Raw genomic sequence first — 12,405 nt, forward strand, 5'->3', positions numbered from 1 at the left:
TTTCTAGTCAAACACACACACACACACACAGATATGCTACTACACACCTCAACTTTATTGCTTGCATCTCTTTAGTGTTCCACTGCTGATTTAACCGCAAGTCAACTAGAAACAAACACACACACACACACAAACGCATGCACACACACACTCAAACCTTTACTTAGTGAATGTTATTCATCTCATTTGCTTATAAGGTCTAATTGCATAGAGCCAGTCAAGCAGCTGGACAGAAAATCCTCTCGTAATCACAGAGGACTGTCAAAAAGTTTTGGACACAATTACTACAGATACAGTTGTAAAACATTCATTATCGTCTATCTGTAAGTGCCAAGAGATTCAGATTTGCTCTCCAACAAGTTCTCAGGAAAGGAGAGAAAGTATACTTTTTGCCATGGCAATACATGCAAATTTGTGACTAACAAAAGTGAGTTCAAAAGCTGACACAAACACACACCATGGTCTCATCCTTCTGCAGATTAATAAATTCTAAATATGATGGGGATGAAGTATAGATATCAGTTATCACATATTAGAAATATACATAAATATAGAAACTCACCCTTTCTGCAGACTGTGAGGTGCCAAAGAAAATTGGTATGAATGCCAGCCAGATGATGCAAGTGGTGTACATGGTAAATCCGATGGGCTTGGCTTCATTAAAGGTTTCAGGCACACCTCGTGTCTTGATTGCATAAACTGTGCATGTAACCATAAGTAGGATGGAGTAACCCAGGGAGCAGATTAGAGACAGGTCAGAGATGTCACACTTGAGGACACCGCGTGCCGCCATTGGGTCCTGGGTTCGCTGCTCACCATAGTCCACAACAGTGTGGGGAGGGTCCACCGCAAACCAGACAAAGACGCCCAGGAGCTGAACTGAGATGAGGGAGAAGGTGATGACAAGCTGGGAGGCAGGTGAGATGAACCTGCGAAGTAGAGGATTATGGATATGAGGAGGTGGTGCAACAAGGGAATAATAATGACAGTTTCATTTTCAAGTTTCATTTCAAGTTATACATCCCATGACAAAGTTTCATCTCATGTAAAAATTGTCAACTTTAAAATCCTTCACTGATAGATTTAAAAAATACTCTAATTTTAACCATTATTATGCATTCTATTTTTAGATTTATTCTAATTATGTTTTTATGAAAGTCTCTGGTCAATAAAGCAGAAAAAAATACATGACAAAGCTAAAAAATGCAGAAAAAGCTGAAAACAAGAATATTTTTCATAATATCTAAAAAGGTTGATACAGGTATTTCAGTCATGAGCAGCAGTGCATTATATTCCAATATATTTGCCATAGACATTTCCAGAAATGCCACCGAGTATTGAAAGGAAATATGAGCAATAAAACACTGCATTGGATACAGAAAATGTGATGATCACCAAGGATTCAAGAGAGATAAACATATGAGGCAAAGAATACCCCCCAAAATAAAAGCTAGGTTTTATTCACATACTTAGTGAAGAAACTACCTGCCCCTTTAAGCTCCCAGGCTCAAATGACATGTACTGTAACAATACCAATACATACAACCTTATAAAAGCAACTAAATGATTCCTTTAGTATTTCCTGGAAAACAGTAAAGACATTTGGAAAACATTTAAAAATCTAAATATGTATGAATACCAGCAGTACAATAATGGTAACTCACACAGCTGGAAGAACAGATGACCATCTGGGTAGCAAGGACATGAACTTAGCAGTATTTAATCCTGCATTAACATTTTAGCCACTAAATTGATGCTCTCTCCCTGAGTCATTCATACTGAATGCAAACAGAACAATAGGTGAGTGTGAGTTCATGACTCTCATAAATAATGTATAAAAATAAATGATGAATAATGATTGCAAGCAGCTTAGTAAGGAAGAAGTTGAGGTTAAGTCATGTCAAAACACAGACCATAGTGCACAATTCACTCACGACGACCTTCACTCTAAACTAGATAAAATCTACTTGTACTGTACACACATCCAAACAGGGCGATCAGAGTGTGTACATTGACAGACAGATTACGGTCTTCACCTGGGAGCTGTTACAGACTTCTTCCCTTGTTCAAAAATGCGGTGTATCCTGTTGGTCTTTGTGAGCAGGGCAGCGTAGCTGAAACACATCCCCAGGCCAAGGAAAATCCTCCTTAATGAACACACTCCCACATCCGGCGTCGCGATCATCAGGAACGTAATGGCGTAACACAGGAAGATTCCTGTTAGCAGCACGTAACTCATCTCCCGTCCTGAAGCTCGCACGATGGGCGTGTCATTGTACCGCACGAAAGTGACAATGACAAAAGAGGTGGCGATGATTCCCAACATGGAGATGAAGACAGGGAAGACGGCCCAGGGGGAGTGCCACTCCAGCTTGATGATCGGAATAGGAATGCAGCCAGTGCGGTTGGCATCAGGTCGCATCTCATATGGGCAGAGCTCACAGGTGAATTCTGAAGCCTGGGGATAATGTACATTAAAGATAAGCCAAGTGTTAACATTTGGTCTTGTTAAGACCAGAAGTGATGGAAGACGTATTACTATCACATGGATCAAGCACATTTTTTACTGGCTCATAAAATCAAATTAACCATATGAGGCATGAATATGAGCCATATTGGCTCTTGATAGAAATATGTTAAAACTGATTATTAGCCAAGAAGAACTGTTAACATGGTTAAATATCGCTAACACCAAAATCTCTTACTCTCTTCCACCAACTCTTAAATAATCTGTGGTAAATCTCTATATAGCCCTTACATATATGTAAAGATAGTATGAATTTAGTATATAGTATAAATATCCAATATTTTTTATACAAAACCATTTCAACAGCTGATTTATTTACCAAGCAATTGAAACTGAGCTAGTGTTTCCTACCCCCTGTAAACCTACTGATTTGTTAGAAGTGCATATTTTACACATTTATGTACACCTGCTTTATTGTTCACTTATTTGGTTTAATCATGTTGCTATATTGTTTTCAATTCATCTAAAATCCCAAATCTAAAGTTAATGTGTCAACAGATTATTGATTTTACAGCAAATGCATCTATCTGCAAAATGAGTATTGATTGCTTGCACTGACAAACATTGCTTGCTGCTGTTATAGATATTTTCTTTATTGCTTCCTGAACAAACTCTTTACACATACGGTGGCACGCTCATGGATTTTCTAACTTAATAAGAAGGATGATGGGCTGCCAAATTGTCCCCAACTGTAATATAATTAACATGGGGGATGTATCTTTATAATGTGTGATCAGGCCCTTTTCTCTCACCTCAAATTGCATACTTCCATTTGCTATAATAGCATCTGCGGGGTTCTCTTTGCATATATAAATCTAAAATGGGCCACCAAAGTGGCTCAAACACATTCTGTGGCTGATTTATTTTAAAAGCCTTTCAACAAGTGGGACCAACTGTGGCTTTAATTGTAAAGCAGATACAGGATGTTCACCAACAGTCTTAGTCACTTGGTGAAAATCAACATTTCAACTAAACCATTAATTTTAACTGGCTGCATTAACACCTTTGTGTCAGTTTTCCATCTTTTGACAGCCAAAATTATACAAAAAGAATTGCGGTACAACTTTCCTTTGCGCGACATTTCACATTGTAATTAGATTTTGGTGCCAGCAACATGGGAACTGTGTAATGTATGTATTCAGATGTAACAATGTTTTGCAGAACATTTAAATGCAAAAACCAAAATACTCGTTTTTAAGGAAAGCTTTGCTATTTGAGCAAGGGTATGCATTCAAGCGAGTCTGTATACTCATAGTTTGAGTGGGTAGCTCAATTTATTTGTTGTTTTAAGAAAAAGAATGTGGTATGAAAAAATATGTAGTACCTGTATGTAGTAGGCATTAAAAATAATTTATGTGGGTGAAATATAAACCATGACGCTGTTAAAAAGCCTAGTAATTTACAGATAAAGGTAACTAATATGAGAAAAGTGTCCAGGAAATGATGTGAAAAGGATGGTACCTGTACAGTAAATGCTAACAGCCACAAGTCTTAGTGGCTGATACTCTTCCAGAGGTTTACCTGATAGTGGTAGCCCTCGCAGCGCTCACAGTGCCAGCAACACGGCACACCTTTCACCACTTTTTTCCTTTCACCTGCACGGCACGGGATGCTGCATACAGACGCTGGCAGAGATGTGTCACCTGTCTTCCAACGCATGGCCTCTACCTAGGAGGAGAAAAGAGAAGAGAAACAGGAAAGGAAGAACGGATGAAATATGTATTAGTTGTATACATTTGTCAAATGCATATTTTGTTTGCTTTTGTTGTAGGAGCAACTCAACAAATTTGCAATTATTTGCGAGCTCACATAGCAAAAGAAAACTTTCCATCGAGTTGTAGGATATTATGCCACTCAAATATTCGCAGCCATCTGCTAAAGCTGACATTACTGTGCTTTAAAAGTCCTCTTACGCTATATTTTCTCTGTACCTGCAGAAAGTGTGTCTTCAGGGCAACTTTCAGAGCAATTAGCACGAGCAGATCCTCTGATTGGTTTCCTGAGCGCTGCTGGGCACAAAACTACCACCAGTTAGTCTGGAAGCCAGTAATCAGACGGTAATCAGATCTGGCACAAATAGGCCATCTGTATTTCCTTCTGTGTGTATGTGCATATGTTCTTCCTTGTGTGCATTCTGTTTGTGCTTGTGTCACGCTGGCATTATAGTGAATGTCTGAGCTTTCCGTATGTCTGCTACGTGTAAGTGTGTGTGTGGGTGTGTGCATTGGCATTTGTTGTTAAGTGCGTGAATGTTTGTAATAAACTATCATTATACCAAATCCCTAAGGTTCATCGGTTGCCAAGGGTGCTGAGTAAAATGGAGCATTACTGTTTTAAAGAGCCACACAATGTACCAGTCCAACAAAAACTAGTCAGGAGGAAAAACTCATCAGGGACAGACGAAATGGACTTGATTTAATTCACAGACATATAGAAACAGAGAGCCACACACAACAGCATGTTACCAGGCTGCAAATATATCTGTTATGATAAGAAAGCATACTATGCAGGAGTGCAAATCAGCATTGTTTGAAAGTTTTAAAGGACCTTTTTTAGTGTTGTTGTGCTGTTTTTCTCATTTTTGTTCATAATTTATTATAGCCTTACCAGAATCTTTACAAAGACACATCACCATAAATTATGCATCACCAGAGCAACACAAGGCCTGTTACGAACCCCTCTTCCCTTAAAGGAAGCCTTCATTGATTTCAACCTGCTTCTTTTGGTTCTAGTTTGAGTAGTACATGTACGTAAATGCCATAAATCTTCCCTCTGACTTCCCTACATTAAAATATCTCTCTAATTCTAGCAGAGAAATGTCTCCAGATGACATCAGTTGGAGGAACCTTCAGTTCAGATCATGTTATCTTGTTAATCTTACTATGGAGTTTGTAATTGTCAACTTTCTTTTACAGAGCTCCCCCAGAAGAAGCAGATGAATATTTTAATACAGGGAAGCCAGAAGAAAGTTTAAAAGCATTAATGTATATTTACAGCCTAAACTAAAGCCATAGAAATAAAGTAGAAAATTGGGGAAGTCACCCTTTAATTATTTGGGTGCCATCTGTAAGTCAGCATCAATGTATGTATCTATGTATGTACATTTTTGTCCAACCACCGATTCCCAATAAAACGCGTGTTGATCCTGAAAACCTTCACTTGCTACTATTACTACACATCTGCCACTATCCCTTCAAACTAAGCTGCTTTGTTAAACAAATCAAATACATCTGTTAATTTGTCAGCTGTCAAAGTGCCCAGCCGTGTGTGTCTTAACTATGTGTTGTCCTTTGTGTTACACCAGCCTCTCTCCTAGTCAACCAGGCCGTCCATCAACCAGAAAGTGTCTATTAGTCTTCTCATCTGTCATCTGGCTTTTCTAATGAAGTCCTGAGTGGATTTATAACACCAGCAATGTGCTCCACCAGTGCTCTAGGAGTTTGTGTGGATGTTTGTGCGTCAGTGTAAGTCAGCAGGGGATAAACAAAGACAAATAAAATAGGATTTCATTTTGCTTGAGAATATATGAGCCTCGTGTATGTACACGTGATTGTGTCTGACCTTATGTGTGCTGTGTGTCTAGTGAAAGACTTATCCATTTAAACTGAATACAACAATTGCATGTTAAAAATGCTGAACTCCAACTACCAACAACCTAATTCAGCTCAAGTATTGTGGACTGCAGTTGTTCAAAGTGACATTAAACATTAATTTTGCTGAAGTATTTGGATGTTTATGCATCAAGAAGCATCAATAAACGACTCAATAAAGACTATGTTTTGGATGATTTGAAAAACATTTTGTCTTTAATTCACAGAGATCAGTGAGAATAATAAGGCAAGCTGAATCTTTTTGTGTGGAATTGGTTATTAAACATGTCACTATGATCCATGTGTCAATATGTGCCCTGTATGCAAAATGTAATGTGTGTATGTGTGTAAACATATCTCACTTTGAGATGAAGTTTATTGGTCCAGGAGCCGATGACTCTGTACTCAGCAGTGGATCTGTTGGTGATCTGGTATTGGAAGATATCATATCTTCCTGGGGCATCTCCATTCTCATTAAAAACCACTGGTGTACCGGCACTTCCTAGAACAAAAAGTAGATGTTGCAGAGATGATGAACGTGGTAATTTCTGATTTGAGCTTAAGTTGCAGAATTTTTCATCGGTAAGCATCAGGATAACAACTTCTGCAAAGACAGAACACAAAGTACAGAGATAATTGTCCAAATCTTTGACATTATATGGGATGATTTACAGCTGATGATTTATTCTCAGATTAAGTGCATTTACATTTAGTCATTTGGCAGACATTTTTCTGACCGACAAGTGAGACGCAAGAAAAAAAATCTATGTCAAAGAGAAAATGATAAAGCAAAAATAAATAGAAATCATGCTTTTATTTTTACTGCCTCAAAGCACGGAAACCTAAATTAAATCAGTTGAACTTTAGTATTCTAAACAACATATTGATAAAATATATCCTGTGTGTGTGTGTGTGTGTGTGTGTGTGTCTGTATCTCTCTCTCTCTCAAGTGTGGGGTTAATCAGGTTTTATTGTTATTTTATTTCATTGGAAAGGAAGGCCTGCATAGAGTTGAAAAGGCAACCTTGTTTTGCAGTTTAAGCAAAACTGGAAAAGAATAATGAAAAAATACTTGGTAAAGCTGTGTGTCTTTTATACAATAAGCAATTATATACCTATCATGTAATATTTAATAAGTACACCTTAACTAAAGAATAGCATGACTGTAGGTACTGTTTCATGTGAACACAGAAACTACCATAACAGTGATTCTACCAGTTTCCTATCTGTCTTCATGAACAAATACATTTTATTCTCTGTCCTCCTGTTTCTGTAACCATGTTATTCCTCTGTTGTACCAGTAAACTATTTAAGGTATGGTTTATCTTCTGTTTTGTCATCACATTTTTGTTGTTTAGAAAGAAAATGATGAGTAAAACAGTAACTGTGGGATCGCTTGATAAAGTCAAATTACCTACAACATATATAGGTTCCTTTAAACTTTATTTTTGGGAAAAGTTTGCTGTTCTTGAATAATACGGTATATATCTTCTACTCCAGTACCTTGTCGCTGTACAAACAGAGCAATGCTGGTACGGTATGCGTAGTAGGGACCACAATGTGCGCATGCGCTGGGAGCTGTAACTCTAAATGTAAGCTGAGCACCCTCTAAAGACCATGTACTGTAAAGCACCTGCCATCCCGCAGGATAAGAGAGGAGCAATTGCCGTAAGAGTGACAAGCTCACGTGGCAGAGACCGACACTTTCAATGGCAACATCTGTAATATATAATAAATACCCATTACCACAGCATAGCAGCACTGTAAGTACTGTTCCTATTCACACCTATCATTTATTCCCCACTTGCCCCTTGTTTGGGATGGTCTTAATTCTTCCTTCAACCCCTCGTCCTCCAGAGGCCTGGGAGCTTGAGGGTCCTGCGCAGTATCTTAGCTGTTATTAGGACTGCACTCTTTTGGACAGAGATCTCAGATGTTGTTCCTGCAATCTGCTGGAGCTACTCTCCAAATATGAGGGTCACATCCTCCACTGTACCTCCAATGTACAACTTGTGCCTTCACCTTCCACATCTTTTCTAACTCTTCTTTCAGCCCTTGGTATTTCTCGAGCCTCTTATATTCCTTCTTATTTATGTTGCTATCACTTGGGATTGCTACATCTATCACTACGACCTACTTCTTCTGTTTGTCAATCAGTACAACGTGTGTTTGGTTGGCCATTTCCAGTTTGTCAGTCTGTATCTGCAAGTCCCACAGGATCTTAGTTTTGTAGGTGTATCTCATTTAGACTTCTAGTCTGTACTCAGCACAGAAGTTACTGTACGCTATGCCAACCACATTGTTATGGTGTTCGACGTATGCCCTGCTTGCTAGACACCCTACTGTTATGTGCTGGATTGTCTCAGTGGAATCTTTGCACAGCCTGCATCTGGAGTCCTGCCTGGTATGATGGACCCCAGGCTCTCCTAATCTTGTACTTAAAGCCTGTCTTTGTTCTGCCTCGTCCTACCTCGTTTATAATAAGAGTGACACAAAATCTATTCTATTTTTTGTTTGGTTTTTATGCTGTTTTTTTTTTTTTTTTTTTTTTAAGTGGTTAGGGAGTTGCAGAAGACATCTGACACTTAAATATTAAGAGAAAGAGGCTGCTAAGTGTGTAGAGTTTGGTAGCTTATTCCACTATCGTGGGACCACTGAGCTAAATGGCTTTGATCTGGATCTTTTGCTGCGTGGTGATGGGACCACCAGATGCCATTCGTTGGCAAAGCACAGTGGGTGGGAAGGATTGTAGACCGGATGAGGTAGCCATTGCAGAGACCTGAAGAATACCATCACTTGTAAAGTAAATGAGGTTCCAAAATAGGTAGCGTTGCCCTCAATGCTACTTTTTGATAGACAAACATAGCTACATGAGGAACACCACTTGACATTTTACAACTCAATTGCATAAATATTTACAAGATTGTTGAAAGAGACTGCTGTTCAGTTTGCACATTGTTCATTATTCAACTAATATATAAGCATAAATATATTGTATATGAGAAATACACTAGGCAAAAATGCCTAAACACACAAAAACACACACATACAATAAATAGTTGTTATTAAAGTAATATTTGCCTAAGTGAATTTAGTATCTGGGATAGCAAAGTCACTGTAACCTTTAGTCTTCTAGGCTGTGTACATGTGTGTATCTGTGTGAAGTGCAAAGGGACTGAATATGCACACGCATGGCTAGGTTTATGTGTCCTCTAAGGTTTTCTCAGCACCAATAAGGCTTAACACAGACCTTTTATCCACGGTCTCTCTGTATTACTTGAAGCCCTTCTTTTTTGTGGTAATACAATCAAATTGCTAATTCTGGTGTAGCAAAAAGGAAATCCAATTACAGTGTACATGTGAAGAAAGAAATGTATTCTCGCAATCCACATATGTACTATAAGTCATTGCTACTTGTCATTGATGCTGAGGATATGTGAACATAATTACCTGTTTGAGACAAAGCAGGAGAAAAACAGTGTGCAGATAAAGATTTAAAGTTGACTAAAATAATGAAAACAGGAACAATTGAGTGAGAATATAATCAAGAGAGGAAACAGGAGCCAAGCATAAACCAATTCAAAGTAACTGAATTTGTAAGACTAAGGCATTACAATGATTTGAAAACAATACGGAGTGAGTATGAAGAAGTAAAGCAAAATCTGGATTAAAAAAATGAACATGGCTGAAAGAAATCAAATTGAGACTAAGAGATAAAAGATCAGACAGGCAAAAGGAAAGTAACACCACACTGTAAATATGGTGGGTTTTATCTCTTTTAGTTTCATTTTTGGCATAAACTTGAATATATAAATTAATGTACATGTATTTGCAGATGTGGAAATCAAGTCATTGACAGTGATCAATGTAATCTTCTCCATTGGCCTAATAGTTTCTAATAGTGCATTTACACAATAAATACAACAATGAGGTTAAAAGCTATAATGGAGACAATTTTCCCATTCAACTATGAACTATGTTAAACTTTTATGATTTTTAGAGACTTCTATTAAATATTGAATTAATTTAAATACAATATAGCAAGTGTTGAATGTGATTTTTTTGCATGTTAATGTGTTTGCTAGGCAATACACAGTGTTATCTACCACACCTATCCAATATATTTTCACAGAATACACTAGTAACCACCCAGTACTCGCTAGCAATTATATTTAACAAACTGACTAATATACCTCAGAAAACACCATGTTATTACTATTATTAGTATTGTAAACACACGGCACAATTGCAACCCCCCTAGTATCAACATCATAATGCCATAAAAACTTATCTAAACAACAAAATATGTATCTGTATCCAACCCCACGCGCACACACTATATTATATTACCAAACGCACAACTTACCTAAATTCTTTGTATTTATCATTCCCAATTTCTTCCATTCTGTGCCATTCCTCCTTTCTTGCCCTAATTTTCTCCACACATCATGTCCAGATGTAATTTAATCAATCTATCTTTCTGCTTCCCATTTTCTTCACTAAGTGAGTGCAACTTAAACATAATTTCTTTCCAAGTTATCCTGGTAATAAGTTAGTCAGAAAAAGGCCAGGAAAATAGTGACATCAATAACATGCATTTCTCACACAAGGACATGAGCATGTCATTTTTTCCCTCCTCTCACAAAATTCATCTTATTTATCCTTTACACAACTGATGTCCCTTTAGAGCTAGTTAGGGATGCAGCAAGTAAGAGATGCTGGCTGGTAATTATGCAGAGTAAAAGTAGGCTGTTTGCTCTGAAAGCAGTGTTTACCTTGAATAGCAAATGATTATTCAATCTCATAGCGTGTGTACCATTTGTTGGCAATTTCTGAGTAAGTTGGATAAAGACAGCACACCTTTAAAAGCAGCAGCAATTACCGCAAACATATATTCAGAATGACAGGAGATGGCATTTTCTAGCCAACAGGTAGCTGACAACCTCTCATCAGTTCTGTTAAATGTTTTAGTTTAACAGAGGCATTGGCAGCCTAATGAATTAGTTTGTTTGTTTGTTTGTTTGTTGAATGCAATATTTATAGAAAAGACTTAAGTCAACCAATCAAGCACATGTAAAATTATTTAAAATGCATCTTAAATTATCATACAATGATGAGTCTCTAAAGGCTTTTGTTGAGCTATTTGTAATTGTTTTCCAGCGATAAAAAAATTGTGGCCCAAAGTCCAAACTGAAATGTGATGTGTTAATATACTGCAGAAAATGTTTTTCACCATAATTTTAGCAATGTATTAATGTTTCAAACAAGCAAACCTGTGTCAATCATTGTACTATTTAACTTCTGGTAATAATTTTAACATTGTCTTACTGGAAAATTGTATTCTATGAGGCCAAACTAAGGGCTTGGGTAATGCTAATTACTTTTTTGCCTCATCTACATACATTTTCCATAACCTAAAGGAAGCTGAAAAGCCCCTAACAGACAAACTAAGTGCTGGCAAGGCAGATGTATGTTAACACAATAACGTGTTAAAAATAACAATAAAATCCCTGCATCAGATTTTTGTGTGTGGGGGAGGCTGGGTCCTGAGATGGTCTGGTTTAGTGGGGTGTGAATGGCTAATACTTCTACGTGAACCCATAAGTAGAGTGTGTGCGTTCTTCAGTGTAAGCAATGCTTTTCCTTTAACTTACTGGATTTTCTCACAGCAGGAGGATGCATCATACCAATGCAAGCTCTGCTGAAGTGTCCTCGAGCAATATATTGTTTTCCTGCCTGCCAGAGGCAGTGCTCTACAGCTTGTAATAGGTTACCCAATAATGAATGAATAATTTCATTCAATAAAGTCAGTATGAATTTGAAATTTAGCTGAAATTAACTTTCAGTCTGAGACAAATTTAAAGATCGAGAATAAGAGTAAATTAAGAGTGATACAGTAATGTTGGCATATAGGAAAGTAGTTGAAACCGATTTGCTTTGCAACAGAAGTTAAAATATATAATATATTCAATATAACTAACACCCATCTAAATTATACTAACCAAAAAAGTTTTACAGAAAAGAAGGGGAAAATAAAGTGTGGAATATGAGGCAATAAACAAACTAGACAGCAGGAACACCTCAACCCTTAGCTAGAGTAACAATGACAGAGAGGGACTAGAGGAGATAAATGAGGGAGAAAAATGGAAGAAACTAAGTGACAGAGGAAGACAGAAGTAAAACAGAGGTGTAAGCAGATCTGAGTGAAAATATCAAACCCCATCTATTTGACAGATGCCTAGACACATGGAACAAACCTAAAAGCAACAGAATAGAGGGAAAATGAGG

General features: G+C 37.5%; 1 protein-coding gene across 4 annotated transcripts in view; it reads right to left on the bottom strand.

The window, feature by feature from the left end:
- grm8a (glutamate receptor, metabotropic 8a) overlaps positions 1 to 12,405 on the bottom strand; it is a 197,878-nt gene that overhangs the window by 20,308 nt on the left and 165,165 nt on the right. For all 4 annotated transcript variants that reach the window (XM_067489962.1, XM_067489961.1, XM_067489964.1 and 1 more), the window contains exons 8-11: positions 6,480 to 6,619; positions 4,049 to 4,195; positions 2,037 to 2,458; positions 563 to 929 (exon numbers count right to left, since the gene is read on the bottom strand). In XM_067489962.1, the coding sequence (XP_067346063.1) occupies positions 563 to 929; positions 2,037 to 2,458; positions 4,049 to 4,195; positions 6,480 to 6,619 (1,076 nt within the window). The remainder of the gene's footprint in view (positions 1 to 562; positions 930 to 2,036; positions 2,459 to 4,048; positions 4,196 to 6,479; positions 6,620 to 12,405) is intronic.

The sequence above is a fragment of the Channa argus genome, chromosome 21 (genome assembly GCF_033026475.1).
Source record: "Channa argus isolate prfri chromosome 21, Channa argus male v1.0, whole genome shotgun sequence".
In the NCBI taxonomy this organism is placed as follows: domain Eukaryota; kingdom Metazoa; phylum Chordata; class Actinopteri; order Anabantiformes; family Channidae; genus Channa; species Channa argus.